This window comes from Scyliorhinus torazame, chromosome 7 (genome assembly GCF_047496885.1).
Source record: "Scyliorhinus torazame isolate Kashiwa2021f chromosome 7, sScyTor2.1, whole genome shotgun sequence".
NCBI classification, from domain to species: Eukaryota; Metazoa; Chordata; class Chondrichthyes; order Carcharhiniformes; family Scyliorhinidae; genus Scyliorhinus; species Scyliorhinus torazame.
In genome coordinates this window covers 11635342-11653107 of record NC_092713.1, presented here as the reverse complement: position 1 = coordinate 11653107, position 17766 = coordinate 11635342, and the positions used below count along the sequence as shown (strand labels likewise).

General features: G+C 51.4%; 1 protein-coding gene across 1 annotated transcript in view; it reads left to right on the top strand.

Moving 5' to 3' along the window:
* dnai3 (dynein axonemal intermediate chain 3) overlaps positions 1–14835 on the top strand; it is a 142338-nt gene extending 127503 nt beyond the window's left edge. Inside the window, exons 19-22 of the mRNA XM_072510314.1 lie at positions 2589–2793; positions 6058–6149; positions 12088–12198; positions 13973–14835. Coding sequence (XP_072366415.1) covers positions 2589–2793; positions 6058–6149; positions 12088–12198; positions 13973–14089 — 525 coding nt within the window. The 3' untranslated portion in view covers positions 14090–14835. The remainder of the gene's footprint in view (positions 1–2588; positions 2794–6057; positions 6150–12087; positions 12199–13972) is intronic.
* The last annotated feature ends 2931 nt before the right edge of the window (positions 14836–17766 follow it).

The window sequence follows — 17766 nt, the reverse complement described above, 5'->3', positions numbered from 1 at the left end:
ACCCATCAGGTGAAGGTTTCCATTCACTGCCCGCTGGATAACTCCTCTGGGTTTAGCTCCCAATTACTCCAAACTCTTGTGGTCGCAGGATCATGTTGAGCCCCAGTTGGGAAGGCTGCAAGCAGAGTCAATAATGGTAAAGAGTGTGTCCGAGCAATGCTGTGCAGATATTGGGAAAACCCATTCACTCTTGACTAAATGATCAAAACCCAAAGCCCTTCGCCGGCCTTTCCTCACTCGTGAACCATCGGTCAGAGCACCCGTTTCCGGCTGACCATCTGACCCAGGGGCATTTTGAGCAGGCAGTCCGATAGCAAGTTCCCGTGGCTGGCCACCATTCCCCCCTTACCCCCAAGTACTGGGGTGACCTGATTGGCCCGCCACCCCAAAGACCCCTTGAATAGGGCCCCCCCCCCCCCCCCCCCCCCCCACAGAGGCCCCCTAATTAAAGGAACCAGCCACAGAGACCCCCTAACTAAAGGGACCTCCACATAAAACCTCCCCAGAAAAGAAACCCCTATCTGGGGAGCTAGAGAGCAATCCAGACAGGGGCAGTGAAAAAATTACTGTTGTAACGCTCACCTGGGCAATACACCTGCTGGCCCAAACAGAGGAAGCATCACGGGTCAATTTCTGGAAGGAGAAATACAGTGACCTGTGTTTCAACCCCTCAGATCCTTCAGCTGCAAACTATTCATTAAAGTTCTCTTAGTGGGCTGTGATTGACAGGTTCCACAAACACAGAATCATAGAATTTACGGTACAGAATGGGGCCATTCGGCCCATTGAGTCTGCACCGGCCCTCAGGAAAAAGCACCCCACCCAAGCCCACAGCTCCACCCTATCCCGTAACCCAGCAACCCCACCTAACCTTTTTGGACACTGAGGGCAATTTAGCATGGCCAATCCACCTAACCTGCACATCTTTGGACTGTGGGAGGAAACCGGAGCACCCGGAGGAAACCCACGCAGACACGGGAAGAACGTGCAGACTCCGCACAGACAGTGAACCAAGCCGGGAATCGAACCTGGGACCCTGGAGCTGTGAAGCAACAGTGCTAACCACTGTGCTACCGTGCTGCCCCAAAGGGGCAAGGTCATCTCCAAGGATTCTCTCATAACTAGATTGCCAACTAATCCTTTCTCGTTGCACAACACCCTGTCCAAGGTGGTCTGTTCCCTTGTTGGTTTCTCAACACACTGGTCCAGAAAACATCCCCTCTACACTCCAGAAATTCCTCCTCTATTGCACTGTGACTAATTTGAGTCGCCCAATCTATATGCAGATTAAAGTCACCCATAATCACAGATGTTCCTATCACATGCATCTCGGATTTCCTGTCTAATGCTAGTCCCAACATTACCACTGCAGTTTGATGGTCTCTATACCACTCCCATGAATGTTTTTTGCCCCTTGATGTTTCTTACCTCGACCCAGACAGAGTCCACATCATCTGTTCCAATATATTTCCTAAATATTGCATCAATATGTTCTGGGGCAGCATGGTAGCACAAGTGGATAGCACTGTGGCTTCACAGCTCCAGGGTCCCAGGTTCGATTCCCCGCTGGGTCACTGTCTGTGAGGAGTCTGCACGTTCTCCCCGCGTCTGCGTGGGTTTCCTCCGGGTGCTCCGATTTCCTCCCACAGTCCAAAGATGTGCAGGTTAGGTGGATTGGCCATGATAAATTGCCCTTAGTGTCCAAAATTGCCCTTAGTGTTGGGTGGAGGTGTTGACTTTGGGTAGGGTGCTCTTTCCAAGAGCCGGTGCAGACTCAATGGGCCCAATGGCCTCCTTCTGCACTGTAAATTCAATGATAATCTAGGACAAAGGTTCGGCACAACATTGTGGGCCGAAGGGCCTGTTCTGTGCTGTATTTTTCTATGTTCTATGTTCTATGTCTGTCCTTCCTAAAAACTTAATAGCCCTCAATCTGTAGTTCACATCCTTAGTCACCTTGGAACCACATCTCCGTAATCCCGACTATATCATATCCCTTTACATCTATCCCTGCAACTAATTCATCCATTTTATTTTGAATGCACCATGGGTTCAGGTACAAAACCTTAAGGCTAGTCCTTTTATCGTACCTTGTCTCGTCCCTACTATTTTTTACAGTGCCATTGTCGGACAGGACCTTGATTTCTCTGCCTATCACTTTCCTTATTCTCCTTCGGAAGAGCATAGAGTTTTTCAAAGCCTATAAGAGTTCAGAGAGTCGGGAAGGGTTTTAACATAAGGAAGGGTATTTTAAATTTAAGGCGTAGATGGAACCGGAGCCAATATAGGTCAGCGAGTGCAAGGTTTGTGGGCGAACAGGACTCTGTTGGGATACAGGCAGCAGAGTTTTGGATGGATTCACGTTTACAAAGGGTGGGAGGTGGGATAGAAGCCATTGGAATACTTGAGCCAAGGTTAACAAACACACGGGTGAGGGTTTGAGTTGCTGACCGTCATCCATGTTTTTGTGAATAACCGATTGAACAACGACGGTTACCCTGTATACATCCCCCAGTCTAATCTGAAAGCTAATGATTGAATCTATTGTGAATATAACCTTGTTTGGTTTCCTGTTATTGCATGTTCAGCTTGGACCCCTTGTACATTCAGCATGCGCAACGAAACGCTGCCAAACTGGCCACTGGTCCCTCACCAGACCCGGGGTCATTATCATTGGAAAAGAAGATGGGAACATTGATATTTGGGATTTACTCGAAAAAACACACGAGCCCTCCCAGACACAGAATATTACTTCTGTCTCAATAAGTTGCATCAAACCGTGGATAATCACAGGTATGTATCATTTTGGCAAGAAAGACACCAAACAAAACACAACTTGTGTCTGGATATTATGTAAACACAGTCACTTATATTCAGATAGTGCCTTTAATGTAATAAAATATCTCAAGGTGTTTCACTGGTGTGTTATAAATATGGCACAGGGCCACCTTAAGAGACTCCGTCTGACCTGATGATGGAAGGAAGGAAGGTCATTGACGAAGCAAGCGGTAACATGGCTGCTCTTTCAAAAAAACAGCATAGGCATAAGGGCTGAATGGCCTCCTTCTCTCCAGTGAGTTTCTATGACATGAGGAAACATTTCGCCCACTCGTTGTTCTGTTCCGGAATGCACTGCCTGAATGAGCGCTGGAGCAGATTCAACAGGAACTTTCAAACAGGAAATTGGGTAAATACTTGAAAGAAATCACAGAGCTATAGGGAAATGGCTCCGGAAGCCCTCCAGAAACTTGTGGTCATTAAAATCTCTGCCATCGATTGCAGAAAATCCAGTTTACCCATCACTCCCCGTGCTCACTGACATAGATTGGCGTCCGATTCAGCACCGTCTCAATTTAAAAAATTTCACATTTGCTTTCAAATCCCTCCACACCCGACACCCCTCCCTAGCACTGTAATCTCCTCCTGCCCCTATACCCCTCCCTATCACTGTAACCTCCTCCTGCCCCTACATCCCTCCCTATCTCTGTAACCTCCTCCTGCCCCTACACCCCTCCCGATCTCTGTAACCTCCTCCTGCCCCTACACCCCTCTCGATCTCTGTAACCTCCTCCAGCACCTATACTCATCCCGATCTCTGTAACCTCCTCCTGCTCCTGCACCTCTCCCGATCTCTGTAACCTCCTCCAGCCTCCTACACCCCTCCCTATCTCTGTAACCTCCTCCAGCCCCCTACACCCCTCCCGATCTCTGTAACCTCCTCCTGCCCCTACACCCCTCTCGATCTCTGTAACCTCCTCCAGCACCTATACCCATCCCGATCTCTGTAACCTCCTCCTGCTCCTGCACCTCTCCCTATCACTGTAACCTCCTCCAGCACCTACACCCCTCCCGATCTCTGTAACCTCCTCCAGCCCTTACATCCCTCTGTATCTCTGTAACTTCCTCCAGCCCTTACATCCCTCCGTATCTCTGTAACTTCCTCCAGCCACACAACCTTCCCTATCACTGTAACCGCCTCCAGCACCTCCACCCCTCCCTATCTCTGTAACCTCCTCCAGCCGTACAACTCTCCCTATCTCTGTAACCTCCTCCAGCCGTACAACTCTCCCTATCTTTGTAACCTCCTCCTGCTCCTACACCCCTCCCTATCTCTGTAACCTCCTCCAGCCCTACAACCCTCCCTTTCTCTGTAACCTCCTCCATCCCCTACAACTCCTCCCTATCTGTTACCTCCTCCAACTCCTACATTCCTCCTTATCTCTGCAACCCCTCCAGTCCCTACACCCCTCCCTATTTCTGTAACCTCCAGCCTCCAAGATCTCTGCACATCTCTAACTCTGGCATCTAGCACATTCCTGATTTTAATCACTCCACAAATGATGGTTGTGCCTTCAGCTGCTGGCCCCGAGCTCTGGAACTCCCACCCTAAACATCTCCCCCCCTTATTAAACCTTCTTCAGCCTACCTCACTGACCCAACAACCCTTACACCTCTCAGTGTAGGTCAATGACATATTTTATCTGTTAACACCCCTTTGAAGACCGCTTTAAACATGCCAAATGCGTGTTGTTGGTGTTACAAGAGCAGGGTCGTGGGGCTAATTGGATAGTTCATTCAAAGTGCTAGCACAGGCACAATATGCTGAATGGCCTTCTGTGCTGTATCATTCTATGATAAACAGATGATTAATTGATGGCACCAATGTTGATAATTATAGCCACAGATTAAGAGCCCTCATTTCAAAGGGAATATAATGTAAAAATAGGGAATCCTGCTGAGACGATACAAGGCACCAGCTAGACAACACCTGGAATACTGTGGACAGCTCTTGTCCCCTTACCTAAGGAAAGATAGACTGGCATTGGAGAGAGTCCACAGAAGGTTCACTGGGTTGATTCCAGGGGATGGCTGTATAAGGCTCTAGTCAGACCCCATTTGGAGTATTGTGAACAGTTTCTAAGGAAGGAGGCACTGGCCTTGGAAAGGGTCCAGAGGAGGTTCACAAGAATACCCCTGGAATGAACAGCTTGTCGTATGAGGAACGTTTGAGGACTCTGGGTCTGTACTCGTTGGAGTTCAGAAGGATGAGGGGGGATCTTATTGAAACTTACAGGATACTGCGAGGCCTGGATAGAGTGGACGTGGAGAGGATGTTTCCACTTGTAGGAAAAACTAGAAGCAGAGGACACAATCTCAGACTAAAGGGACGATCCTTTAAAACAGAGATGAGGAGGAATTTCTTCAGCCAGAGGGTGGTGAATCTGTGGAACTCTTTGCCGCAGAAGGCTGTGGAGGCCAAATCACTGAGTGTCTTTAAGGCAGAGATAGATAGGTTCTTGATCAATAAGGGGATCAGGGGTTGTGGGGAGAAGGAAGGAGAATGGGGATAAGAAAATATCAGCCATGATTAAATGGCGGAGCAGACTCGATGGGCCGAGTGGCCTAATTCTGCTCCTATGTCTTATGGTCTTATGATTTTCTTATGAAGAGATGTTGGGCCTGGGCTCATCGGAGTTTAGAAGAATGACCTTATTGAGACTCATAGGATTCTCAGGTTGCTTGACAGGGTAGATGCTGATTGGATTTTGCCTCTTGTGAGAGAGTCGAGGGCATAATCTCAGAATAAGGGGTCTCCATTAGAGACAGAGATGAGGAGGAATTTCTTCTCTCGGAGGGTAGTGAATCTGTGGAATTCAACCGCAGAGAGCTGTAGAGGCTGGGTCATTATGTTCAAGGCTGAGATAGACAGAGTTTTAATCAGTGAGGGAACCAAGGATTATGGGGATAAGGCAGGAAAATCAGATCAGTCATGATCTCGTTGAGTGGCAGAGCAGAATCGATGGGCCGAATGGCCTACTTCTGCTCCAACGTTTTATGGCTTTGCGGTACATCCTGGGAGCATTGTGATCTTAGAAAAGCTTTTCCCTGTGTCCAGATCAGCATGAAGTGGAATTTAAAACTTACACAAAGCTCAATGCTTTAATTTATAAGCCAGTGAAGATAATAGATACATTTCAATTACACTCCGGTTATAGTAATGGATAGTAAATAGTTGGAATATTTGCATTGTCCCCAACTTAATCTGTTTTTCATCAGCAAAACAACACTTACTGGCTGTATCTGATGACTTTGGTACACTGCACATTCTGGAGGTGCCCTGGGCTTTGCGCCACCCATTAACACAGGAGGTGAGTATACGGATGTTACTGTGGCATTTTCAATACTTCGCTTTAAAAAAAATACAAGTTCTTGCAAGTCATCTGTCTGTCCCCTGAAGCATTTCAATTGCTGATTGAACCTATTCTGTTTCAGTAGATTGATACAGGGTTAAGGTCAGCCTGTATGGACTGAGGCAGCTTCTTGCAATCCCTTCACAATAAAAGCACCTTGTGAAACATGCTTCACTCACTTCGCCAGCAACCAAGCGAGCAAAAGTTGTTGATTGCTAGTCACACAAAAGACTTGCATTTGTATAGCATTTTTCACAACCGCAGCATATTCCAAAATGCTTCACAGCCAATGAAATACAATTTGAAGTTTAGTCAAAAGCAGTCCATGGCCGTATGCAGGATGACCTGGGCAGATAAGTGAGTGGCAAGTAACATTCGGGTGCCACCAAGTGCCAGGCAATGACCATCTCCAACAAGCGGGAAACCAAACATCGCCCCTTGGCATTCAATGGCATTACCATTGCTGAATCCTCCACCTTCAATATCCCGGGCGTTACCACTGACCAGACACGGGACCAGCCATATAAATACTGTGGCTACAAGAGCAGGTCAGAGGCTGGGAATTCTGCGGAAAGGAACTCACCTCCTGACTCCCCAAAGCTTTTCCACCATCTACACAGCACGGTAGCACAGTTGCTTCACAGCTCCAGGGCCCCAGGTTCGATTCCCGGCTTGGGTCACTGACTGTGCAGAGTCTGCATATCCTCCCCGTGTGTGCGTGGGTTTCCCCCGGATACTCCGGTTTCCTCCCACAGTCCAGAGATGTGCAGGTTAGGTGGATTGGCCACGCTTAATTTCCCTTAGGTTAGCTGGGGTTACTGGGTTACGGAGATGGGGTGGAGGTGTGGGCTTAAGTGGGTGCTCTTTCCAAGGGCCGGTACAGACTCGATGGGCCGAGTTTCCTCGTTCTGCACTGTAAATTCTATGATTCTATGAAGTCAGGGGTGTGACGGAATACTCTCCACTTGCCTGGATGAGTGCAGCTCCAACAACACTTAAGACGTTCAACACCATCCAGGACACAGCCGGCCACTTGATTGACACCCCTTCCACCACCTTCGACGTCTACTCCCTCCACCAGCGACACATGATGAAAGCAGTGTGTACCAATGCCATCTAAAAGATGCCTGCAGCTACTCACCAAGGCTCCTTCCACAGCACCTTCTAAACCCACAGCCAGTACCAGATAGAAGGACAAAGGCAGCAGGCACGTTGGAACACCAGCACCTCCAAACCACTCACCATCCTTACATGGAAATATAGCAGCCATTGCCTCACTGTGGCTGGGTTCAAAGTCCTGGATCTCCCCCTCCCCCCACAGCACAGTGGATGTACCTGCAGCACATTAACTGCAGAGATTCAAGAAGGCACTGCCTTCTCAAGGACAACTAGGGGTGGATAATAAACGCTGGCCTGGCCAGCGATGCTCACACCCTGTGAAAGAATGAATAAAAATGGTTGTGAAATAGGGAATGTGGCGGCCATTTTGCACCCAGACAATTCCCACCAACAGCAATGCGATAATGACCTGATAACCTCCTGGTTCAGGCATGAATATTGGGCAGACCACCGGGGAGAACATCTCCATCCTTTTGAAATTGTGCTGTGCAATTGTTAGCATCCACTTTGAGAGGACAGACAGGACCTCGGTTAACATCTCATGTGAACGATGGAGCACCTGACTGTGCATCAACTCCCTCACTGCGCGCGGTATGTTAGTCTGGATTCTCTGCCGAAGTGTCTGGAATGGGGATGACCTCACACCCTTCTGTGTGGAGAGGTGAGAGGGCCACCCATTGAGCCACCATTTTACAGGCCCAGGGTGATGAGTGGGGTATGTGATGGTGATATACGAGAACAGACCTGCATTGAGCAACAGTGCTCACTGGGGTCAAGTAACCTTTAGACATTCACTGCCTTGGCTCACATCTAAGGAATAAACCCTCGAGCGGGGAAGGGAGGAATATCAATAAATATCGATATGTAATCTAGGAGGAGCCAGTGGTTTCAGGGAGAGTTGAGCGGGTGATGGACAAAGTGCGGGGGACCAGAACCATCTTTGGTGAAGGAATCATTCAGCCGTTTAAAAAGCAATCAAATCTCCACCTGGGATCTGAAGGGCAAAAACGGAAGTTTTAAACACAAGGAGCGGGAATCTCCAACCCCTCGCCGGGCCGGAGAATCGCCGAGGGGGGGGGGGGGGGCGGCGTGAATCCCGCCCCGACGCCGGCTGGCGGATTCTCCGGCGCCGGTTTTTCGACGGGAGCGGGACTCGCGTCACGCCGGCCGGGGGCCGTTGGCAGCGGCCCACCCCCGGCAGTCCTCCGCTCCGCGATGGGCCGAGTGGCCGCCCGTTTTCGGCCAGTCCCGCCGGCGTAAATCAAACAAGGTCCTTACCGGCGGGACCTGGCTCTGCGGGCGGCCTGCACACGCGCTGGGATTACGCCAGCACACGATGGCGCTCCTGCGTATGCGTCAACTCGCACTGGCCGGCGGAGGCCCTTCGCCGCCGGTAGGCCCGACGCCGGAGTGGTTCACGCCAGTCCTCGGCGCCGGTCCAAGAAATAGGGCGAGATCAAACGGCATCATTGCGCCCGACTCCGTGACGGAACATTTGCGATGCTTGGAACGCCTCGTGAGATCTAATGGGATCTCTCAAGATGTCGCAAGTGCGAGATCCAAATATATGTCTGTGCCAGACAATCCCAGCGCCCAGGGACTAATGCCCGCACCTTGGAGACCTCGCTATGGCGCCGTTTAGCACTGGTACATACAATCATGGACCCGTGTAAAAGCACATGGGAGGGTCTCCTAGGCCATTGGATACCCTTCCGTGGTCAGGTGGCACCCTGGCTCGCCTACTGCCACCCAGGCACTGTCAAGCTGATACTGCCCATGTGCCTGGGGGGCAATGCCAAGGGCCAGGGCCTGAGGAGGCCATGCCCACTAAAGGGGGAATAAAGGGCAGGGGGAGAGGGAGAAGGATGGGTATGAAGGGGTCTCCTAAAGATTGGGAGTTGAAGGGTGTGTCATAATATACACCAGTATATCATGATGCAGACACACACTGATGGACACACAGCGGGACCAATCAACACACACAACACCGCAGCCAATCACCAGTTAGAGCACACTCACTATAAAGACAGGGGGCATCAGAGTTCCCGCTCATTCGGGATGCAGCCTCCTAGAAGGACAGAGCTTACAGCTTACAGCACAGATCTTCACCATGTGCTGAGTGCATAGACTGGATAGGACAAGGCATAGGTCTTTAGTTCAAGCTAATATCGTGTTAACCCACAGTGAAAGTATGTTCAACAGTTTCTGACTTAATAAAATAGTGCTGCACTATTTTAAGTGTTGGTGGCCTGTATGTATTCCACGGATCCAGAGCACCCAACACATCATGGTACCAGGAGTTGAGGGATGTTAGAACTTCTTAGACCTATCTGCAAGTGATCTGCCTTCCACCAGCATACAGCCACCCTGCAAAATGGACAGCGTCCGCCCGCCGCCGCCGCTCCGCATCCCCGGTAACCTGGGGGCCAACTGGAAGATATTCAAACAACGCTTCCAATTCTACCTTGAAGCCACAGACCGGGAAGCTGCCTCAGACACCAGGAAGATCGCTCTCTTCCTATCCACGGCCGGGGACCATGCCATTCACATTTTCAATTCTCTCACCTTTGCGGATGATGAAGATAAAACAAAGTTCAAGACGGTCCTCCTCAAGTTTGACACTCACTGCAGCGTAGAGGTGAATGAAAGTTTCGAGCGCTATGTATTCCAACAGCGTTTGCAGGGTAAGGATGAACCTTTTCAGTCCTTTCTCACCCACCTCCGCATCCTTGCGCAGTCCTGTAGCTACGGGCCCACCTCCGACTCCATGATACGCGACCAGATCATTTTCGGTGTTCAGTCGGACCCCCTACGCCAGCAGCTCCTCAAGGTAAAGCAGCTCACCCTAGCGATTGCCATCGAGACCTGCGTGCTACATGAACACGCCACTAGTCGGTATTCCCATATCCAAGCGGCTGAAACGGCGCGGCAAGGTCCCCATGAGGCGGAACGGGTCCAAGCAATCGAGCAACGCCAGGGCCTCAGCCTAGATGAGGGCGGCCATTTTGCGCGCTTTTCGCGGACTCCCGCGCTTGTGCGCACCGAACGAGGGGATGTCGACGTCGACGAACGTAATGCGCAGGCGCGCACCACGTACGACCGCACCGCACACGCGCTGTGGCGCAGCGAACGTACTGACGCTACGACGTGCGGCAACTGTGGCTCCGCCCATTTAAAGCGGCAATGCCCTGCCAAATCTTGACAATGCCGGAGATGTGGCAAACTTGGCCACTATGCTGCTTTATGCAGATCAGCTCAGCCTGCCAACTCATATCACTTCAGCCAGCCTCGCAGGAATGTCCGGGCCATTCAACCCACGGTCACCGAGTCCGATGCGGACCTACTACCCGTTATTGACACCGAGGACCCGAAGGCGCCTTTTCGAGTCGGTATCGTCACCAAAAACAGGGTGTCCCCGAAGCAAAGAATCCAGCCGCTATCGGTATACAGCATCGATCCAGTCGGTGAGTGGTGTGCCACCCTGACGGTCAACCAGAATTCGTCGCCCACCTCAGAGACTTAATTTATGAACTTTGCGGACTTGTAGACTTTCTGAATTGTTTTGTTGCTTTGTTTGATCGTTTCCCTGGTTTGTATATAGTGTTCATCGCGTTATTCTTGTTGCATACTGCTTCTCTGCACCAGGCACCTTCCCATGTAAATAGCTTAGTTCTCATGTACGTAGTCCTGTAAATATGCCTTCGCACCCCACACGTAGTTAGGAACATTCTCACCATACATTATTTATTGCCACACACATACATTCTTTTATAAAAGGGGGATGTCATAATATACACCAGTAAATCATGGTGCAGATGCACACACACGGATGGACACACAGCAAGACCAATCAACACACAGAGAACCGCAGCCAATCACCAGTTAGAGCACACTCACTATAAAGACAGGGGGCATCAGAGTTCCCGCTCATTCGGGATGCAGCCTCCTAGAAGGACAGAGCTTACAGCTTACAGCACAGATCTTCACCATGTGCTGAGTACATTGACTGGTTCGGACAGGCATAGGTCTTTAGTTTAATCTAACATCGTGTTAACCCACAGTGAAAGTATGTTCAACAGTTTCTAACTTTAATAAAATAGTGTTGCACTATTTTAAATGTTGGTGGCCTGTATGTGTTCCACGGATCCAGAGCACCCAACACATCAGGGTGGGGGTCCTGAATTTGGGGGGGCATGAAAAGGGGGGCCCTCCAGTGGGTGTCCTCACTTGGGGGGGGATGGGCCCCTGTGTGCGGGAGGTGACATTGGCTGTCGGTGGGGGGGTGATGGAGATCTTCATGCTCACTTGGGAAAAGGTCTCTCTTTCAACACGCCGGCCCGACCCATGGGGAGCCGGTCTCGCCGGTGGGTTCAGCTCCCCAGTGATGAAAATAATTCGAAGTGCCGACGAGACCGGGGCGAAACTCCCCAAGGCCCCAAAAAGTGACTAAGTGTGGGTGAATACCGGGGTGGATCACACCCAAAGAGCCAGCGAGAAACACCCCGTCAAACCCGCCCAAAATTGGACTGAGAAATGTTTCCGTTAATTCGGTCCCGTAATCTTTTGTCCACCCCTGGTGACGCATTAAGAAGGTTGAGTTTTCTTTTGGAGAAACTGACCTGTAGTGATAAGCACAGCCTCCCAGTACCGGTAAGAGCTGCTCGTTCAACGAGTCTTCTTCCATATTGCAAAAGAGCCAGCAATCTACCGGCTTGAACGACCCCTCCCTCGAGCAAACCGATCCCAATTAAAAAATAAATACTTGTTCTTCTTCCAGAAAGCTAATGTCGAAGCTTACTTTGACAGAGAAGTTAAACGACTGGAATATTTTGAAATGAGAAAAATATTTCGAACTGAAAAGAAAGAAGTGGAAGAGGAAGACAAACCGGTGAGCAAAATAATCTGGTCCTTTTAAATCAAACGCGAAATGGCTTTGGAATGAACGCACAAAGTTTACTACTTGCCACCTCATCCAATTGCACATCTGCTTTCCTTTACTGTCTCATGTCTGCCATTATTTATTTATTCTGATGGCAATCAGTGAGTGCAAAGGAACCAGCAGCCAGAACAATGGTGTAATTACTGCTGCTCAGTGTTTAATCCATATAAACCTTTATGAGGTACATGGAACTCTTTAAACCACACAGTGAAGTTGCTCTATGCTGAATTCATTTTTGGTGTTTGCAACAATCCAGCAATCAGCCTCAGCGTCCTTAACGTAGCAAGTGGAGCGGGTGGGGGAGTAGCAAGGGTTCCCTGCTTGTGCTCCCTATTCAACAAGCCCTGTTGGAAATAGCTCATGGGTGGACATTGGGCAGGTGCAGGACAGAGTTGGCGGCGTTGTGACATTCGCTGAATAGCGGGTCAGTGCAAACGATCTTGCATCGAATTCCCGGCACAAAAACAGGCCACTGGGCTCATCTGTGCCGATGTTTATGCTCCTCGAAGCCTTCTCCCACTTTGTCATCTCACCCCAGCACAACAGCACAAAAAATATCCGGCAAACAAGTATATTAAATTTAACCTGGATATGGACCATCAAAGCTTCAGTGTTGGAAAATTAATTGTGTCCAACTATGTCTTTATCCGCCATGTACTCCGATGATTAAGCTATTCTCCTCAACCACTCCATGTTGGGAAAGAGGGTTTGTTTACAAGGCAGCACTCTCCTCCCTTAGCTCAGAAACAGGATACCGACCCAAAACACTCGCTCTGTCCTGTCAATCATTTCAAAGGGAATTAAAGCACACACAGTGGGGGCGATTCTCCGATATGGAGGCCAAGTGTCCGCGCCATTGCGTTTCACGACGGTGCGAACAGGGCCCAGGCACAACCTATTCTGGCCCCCACCGCTGGTTTCCGGGGGGGGGTGGGAGAATCACGTGCGGGGGTCGGGGCGGCGTGGCGCGATTCTCCCACCCGGCGTGGGGGGGGGGGGAGAATAGCACCCAGTATCTTTGCCATTCCCCTATGAAGCAGGCCTCTGGTGAATTGGATGATGGTGTTTGGACATTAATGAAGGGCAGGTACCTGGGGGGTGGTACTCCCCAGAGGTAGAAGAACTCTCAGAGAACAGAGTGTAAAATGAAACAGAAATGATGAGAAATTAAGGAAGAGGAAAAAGAAATCAGGCACAACTTTAAAACAAAAGTACACCGGAATGCAATGAATGCTTTCTCTAATCTGCAGGGATCTCATTGCACCCAGGAGGCTTTGAGAGCTTGTTTCAAACAGTCACTGTATCCCAGCCACTTTGTTTAAAAACTTAAGTGTTGAGAATTCCAACCATTGCTGTTAAGGTTTTGAAGTGAAGCGGTGATCTTTTTCTTTATTTAATAGTCCCGACTAATTTTTTAAAACAATTATTCTACTGTTAATACCAGAGGGGAAAGTTAAAATCAGGAATGATATAGGTCTGGATGAGATTTTAATCCATTCGCTTCCGAAGAGTTAAAATTGGGCCCTGGGGAAAGTCGGGCAGAATTTTCACCGCGAGGTAAATGTTTTGACCAAGTTACCAGATGCCGTTGTGAAGGCAGGACGTGTAAATGGGCGCACCAGAAAGTGGAGTTAGTTTCAGAAGGGATTGGTGGATTGGGGATGGGGGAAAAAGGGCGTCCTGGCTTCCCTCGCTTCACAGTATTTCCGTTCCATTTCCACAGCCGGTCGAGGCAGAGGTAAAGGCGGCGGAACAAGTGGAAGATGAGTTGAAGAAGGAATATGGATTGTACCTTCAAGAAGAAAAGAAGATTATCTTTGCTCAACTTGGGAAAGTGTGAAGGGGTTTGAAAGATATTTGATGTGTATTTTTCTATTAAAATGTAATCAGGTTTTTAAAAAAAAGTTTCAAGTTGGTGTTATCAGGACAGAAAATAACCTGCAAACAAGTATATTAAATTTAACCTGGATATGGACCATCAAGGCTTCAGTATTGGAAAATGAATAATTGCCATTTGGATAAATGGGGTCAATTAATGAACAGCAGCATGGATTTTTTTAAAAGACAAATTGTATTGAACTACCTTAATGTTGTGAATCTGAAGTACTATATAATAGACTTGCAAACACATGCTGGGCCAGCATTAATGCCATCCCTAATTGCCCTCGAAGCGAGTGGGCTTGCTGGCCATTTCAGAGGGTGTCAGCCACATTGCTGTGGAGCCGGAGTCACATGTAGACCAGATCAGGTCAGGACAGCGGGATTAGCAAACCAGATGGGTTTTGACGTCATTCAATAATGGTATCATAGTCATTGTTAAATGTTTAATTTGCAATTTCCCACCATCTGGCATGATGGGATTTGAGTCGGGGTCACCCAGTGTGGTAGTCACCACTGTTGTATATATCACTTACGAGATGTAATACGGTAAGGCTCCTGTACTACAGGTACGGGGGTAGATCCCTGCCTGCTGGCTCCGCCCAGTAGGCGGAGTATAAATGTGTGAGCTCACCGAGCTGCAACCATATCGGCGGCAGCTGTAGGAAGCTACATCTCTCTGCGTAATAAAGCCTCGATTACTCTCTACTCTTGTCTCGTAGTAATTGATTGTGCATCAATTTATTAAGCAGAGATTTTACAACGTTGGACCTCCGCATCAAGCCGGATCGCCTGCAGCTGCACCCTCAAGCAGACAATGCCAAGTCGGCCTTCGCCCATTGGATAGCTTGCTTCGAAGCCTACATCGGATCTGCAACAGAACTACCCACAGAGTCACAGAAACTCTGGATCCTGGACACACGGCTGTGCTCCGACATCTTTCACTTCATCCGGGACGTGCCTACGTACGCTGAGGCCATGGCGCTTCTGAAAGAGAACTACACCCAGCAGACCAACAAAACTCTACGCCAGGCACCTCCTGTCCACGCGGCATCAACTCCCCGGTGAGTCTGTGGAAGATTTCTGGCGTGCCCTGCTCGCCCTGTTGAGGGACTGCCATTGCCAGGCCGTTTCGGCCGTTGAACATTCCGAACTCCTAATCAGTGATGCTTTTGTTACGGGCATAGGGTCGGCGTACATCCGCCAGCCCCTCTTAGAAGGGGCTACCCTCGACTTTGTGGCGACCAAGAAACTCGCGATCTCACTGACGGTCGCCTCCCATAATGTACAAGCGTGCGCCCCCGACTGCACGGCACCCCCCTCCTGGACATCGTGGACCCCACCAGCGACTGCCCCCAGCCAATCCCAAGCCTGCGCCGCGCGGCAGCCAGCTAACCCCGGGGGACCCAAGTGCTACTTCTGCAGACAGACAAAGCACCCCCGGCAGCGCTGCCCGGTGCGGAGCGCGCTCTGCAAGGCCTGCGGGATGAAAGGGGATTTCGCTGCTGTGTGCCAGGCCCGCTCGATCGCCGCAGTGACCAGGGCCATTGTTCCTGCACCCCCAATTGCACCCCCCACGTGTGACCCATGAGCGCCGCCATTTTCGCGCCCGCAACCCACGTACGGCCCGTGGGCACCGCCATCTTACTTGCCTCAGAATACGTGCGGACCGTGGGTGCCGCCATCTTCCCCGCCTCAGGACATGTGCGGCCCGTGGGGGGTGCCATCTTGCTTGCCTCAGGACACGTGCGGCCCGTGGGGGGGGCGCCATCTTGCTTGCCTCAGGACACGTGCGGCCCGTGGGGGGGCGCCATCTTCCCCGCCTCAGGACACGTGCGGCCCGTGGGGGGGCGCCATCTTCCCCGCCTCAGGACATGTGCGGCCCGTGGGGGGGCGCCATCTTCCCCGCCTCAGGACATGTGCGGCCCGTGGGGGGCACCATCTTCCCCGCCTCAGGACACGTGCGGCCCGTGGGGGGGCGCCATCTTCCCCGCCTCAGGACATGTGCGGCCCGTGGGGGGGCGCCGTCTTCCCCGCCTCAGGACACGTGCGGCCCGTGGGGGGGCGCCATCTTCCCCGCCTCAGGACATGTGCGGCCCGTGGGGGGCACCATCTTGCTTGCCTCAGGACATGTGCGGCCCGTGGGGGGCGCCATCTTGCTTGCCTCAGGACATGTGCGGCCCGTGGGGGGGCGCCATCTTGCTTGCCTCAGGACACGTGCGGCCCGTGGGGGGGCGCCATCTTCCCCGCCTCAGGACATGTGCGGCCCGTGGGGGGCGCCATCTTGCTTGCCTCAGGACACGTGCGGCCCATGGGGGGGCGCCATCTTCCCCGCCTCAGGACCCTTGCTCATCGGGCACCTCATCGGGCCGCTCATTGCCTGCAACCGCTTTCCAACACCAGCTACAGCTCGCCTCCATCACGATCGACCAGTCCCGGCCGCACAACCTCGCAATCGCGTCGATGACGGTATAAGTCGACGGGCACGAGACATCCTGCCTTCTGGACTCCGGGAGATTCATTCAGGCTGGAGATTCATTCTCCTCACTGACCAACGGTCGGTTGCCTTCATGTTCAATAACACACAGCGGGGCAAGATCAAAAATAATAAAATCTTGAGGTGGAGGATCGAGCTCTCCACCTACAATTACGAGATTTTGTATCGACCCGGTAAGCTCAACGAGCCCCCCGATGCCCTATCCCGAGGTACATGTGCCAGCGCACAAGTGGACCGTCTCTGGACCATACACAACGCTCTCTGTCACCCAGGGGTCACCCGGTTCTTTCACTTCATAAAGGCCCGCAATCTGCCCTACTCCATTGAGGAGGTCAGGGCGGTCACCAGAAACTGCCAGGTCTACGCGGAGTGCAAACCGCACTTCTACCGGCCAGACTGCGCGCATCTAGTGAAGGCCTCCCGCCCCTTTGAATGCCTCAGCGTGGATTTCAAAGGGCCCCTCCCCTCCACCGACTGCAACACATACTTCCTCAATGTGGTCGACGAATATTCTAGACTCCCCTTCGCCATCCCATGCCCCGATATGACATCTGCCACCGTCATCAAAACCCTCAACACCATCTTCGCTCTGTTCGGTTTCCCCGCCTACATCCACAGCGACCGGGGACCCTCATTTATGAGCGATGAGCTGCATCAGTACCTGCTCAGCAAGGGCATCGCCTCGAGCTGGACGACCAGCTACAACCCCGGGGAAACGGGCAGGTGGAGCGGGAGAATGGGACGGTCTGGAAGGCCGTCTAGCTGGCCCTACGATCCAAATATCCCCCGATCTCCCACTGGCAGGAGGTCCTCCTTGACGCCCTTCACTCCATCCGATCGCTACTTTGCACCGCGACTAATGAAACCCCCCATGACGTCTCTTTGCCTTCCCCAGGAAGTCCACCTCCGGGGGTTTCGCTCCCAACATGGCTGGCAGCTCCAGGACCCGTTCTCCTCTGCAAGCACGTGCGGCTCCACAAGGCGGACCCGTTGGTTGAGAGGGGACAGCTACTCCATGCAAACCCGCAGTATCCTACGTGGCGTACCCCGACGGCCGCCAAGACACAGTCTCCCTCAGGGACCTGGCACCAGCTGGGTCCCCTCCCCTCCCCCCCCCCCCCCCCCCCACCCACCTCTGCCCC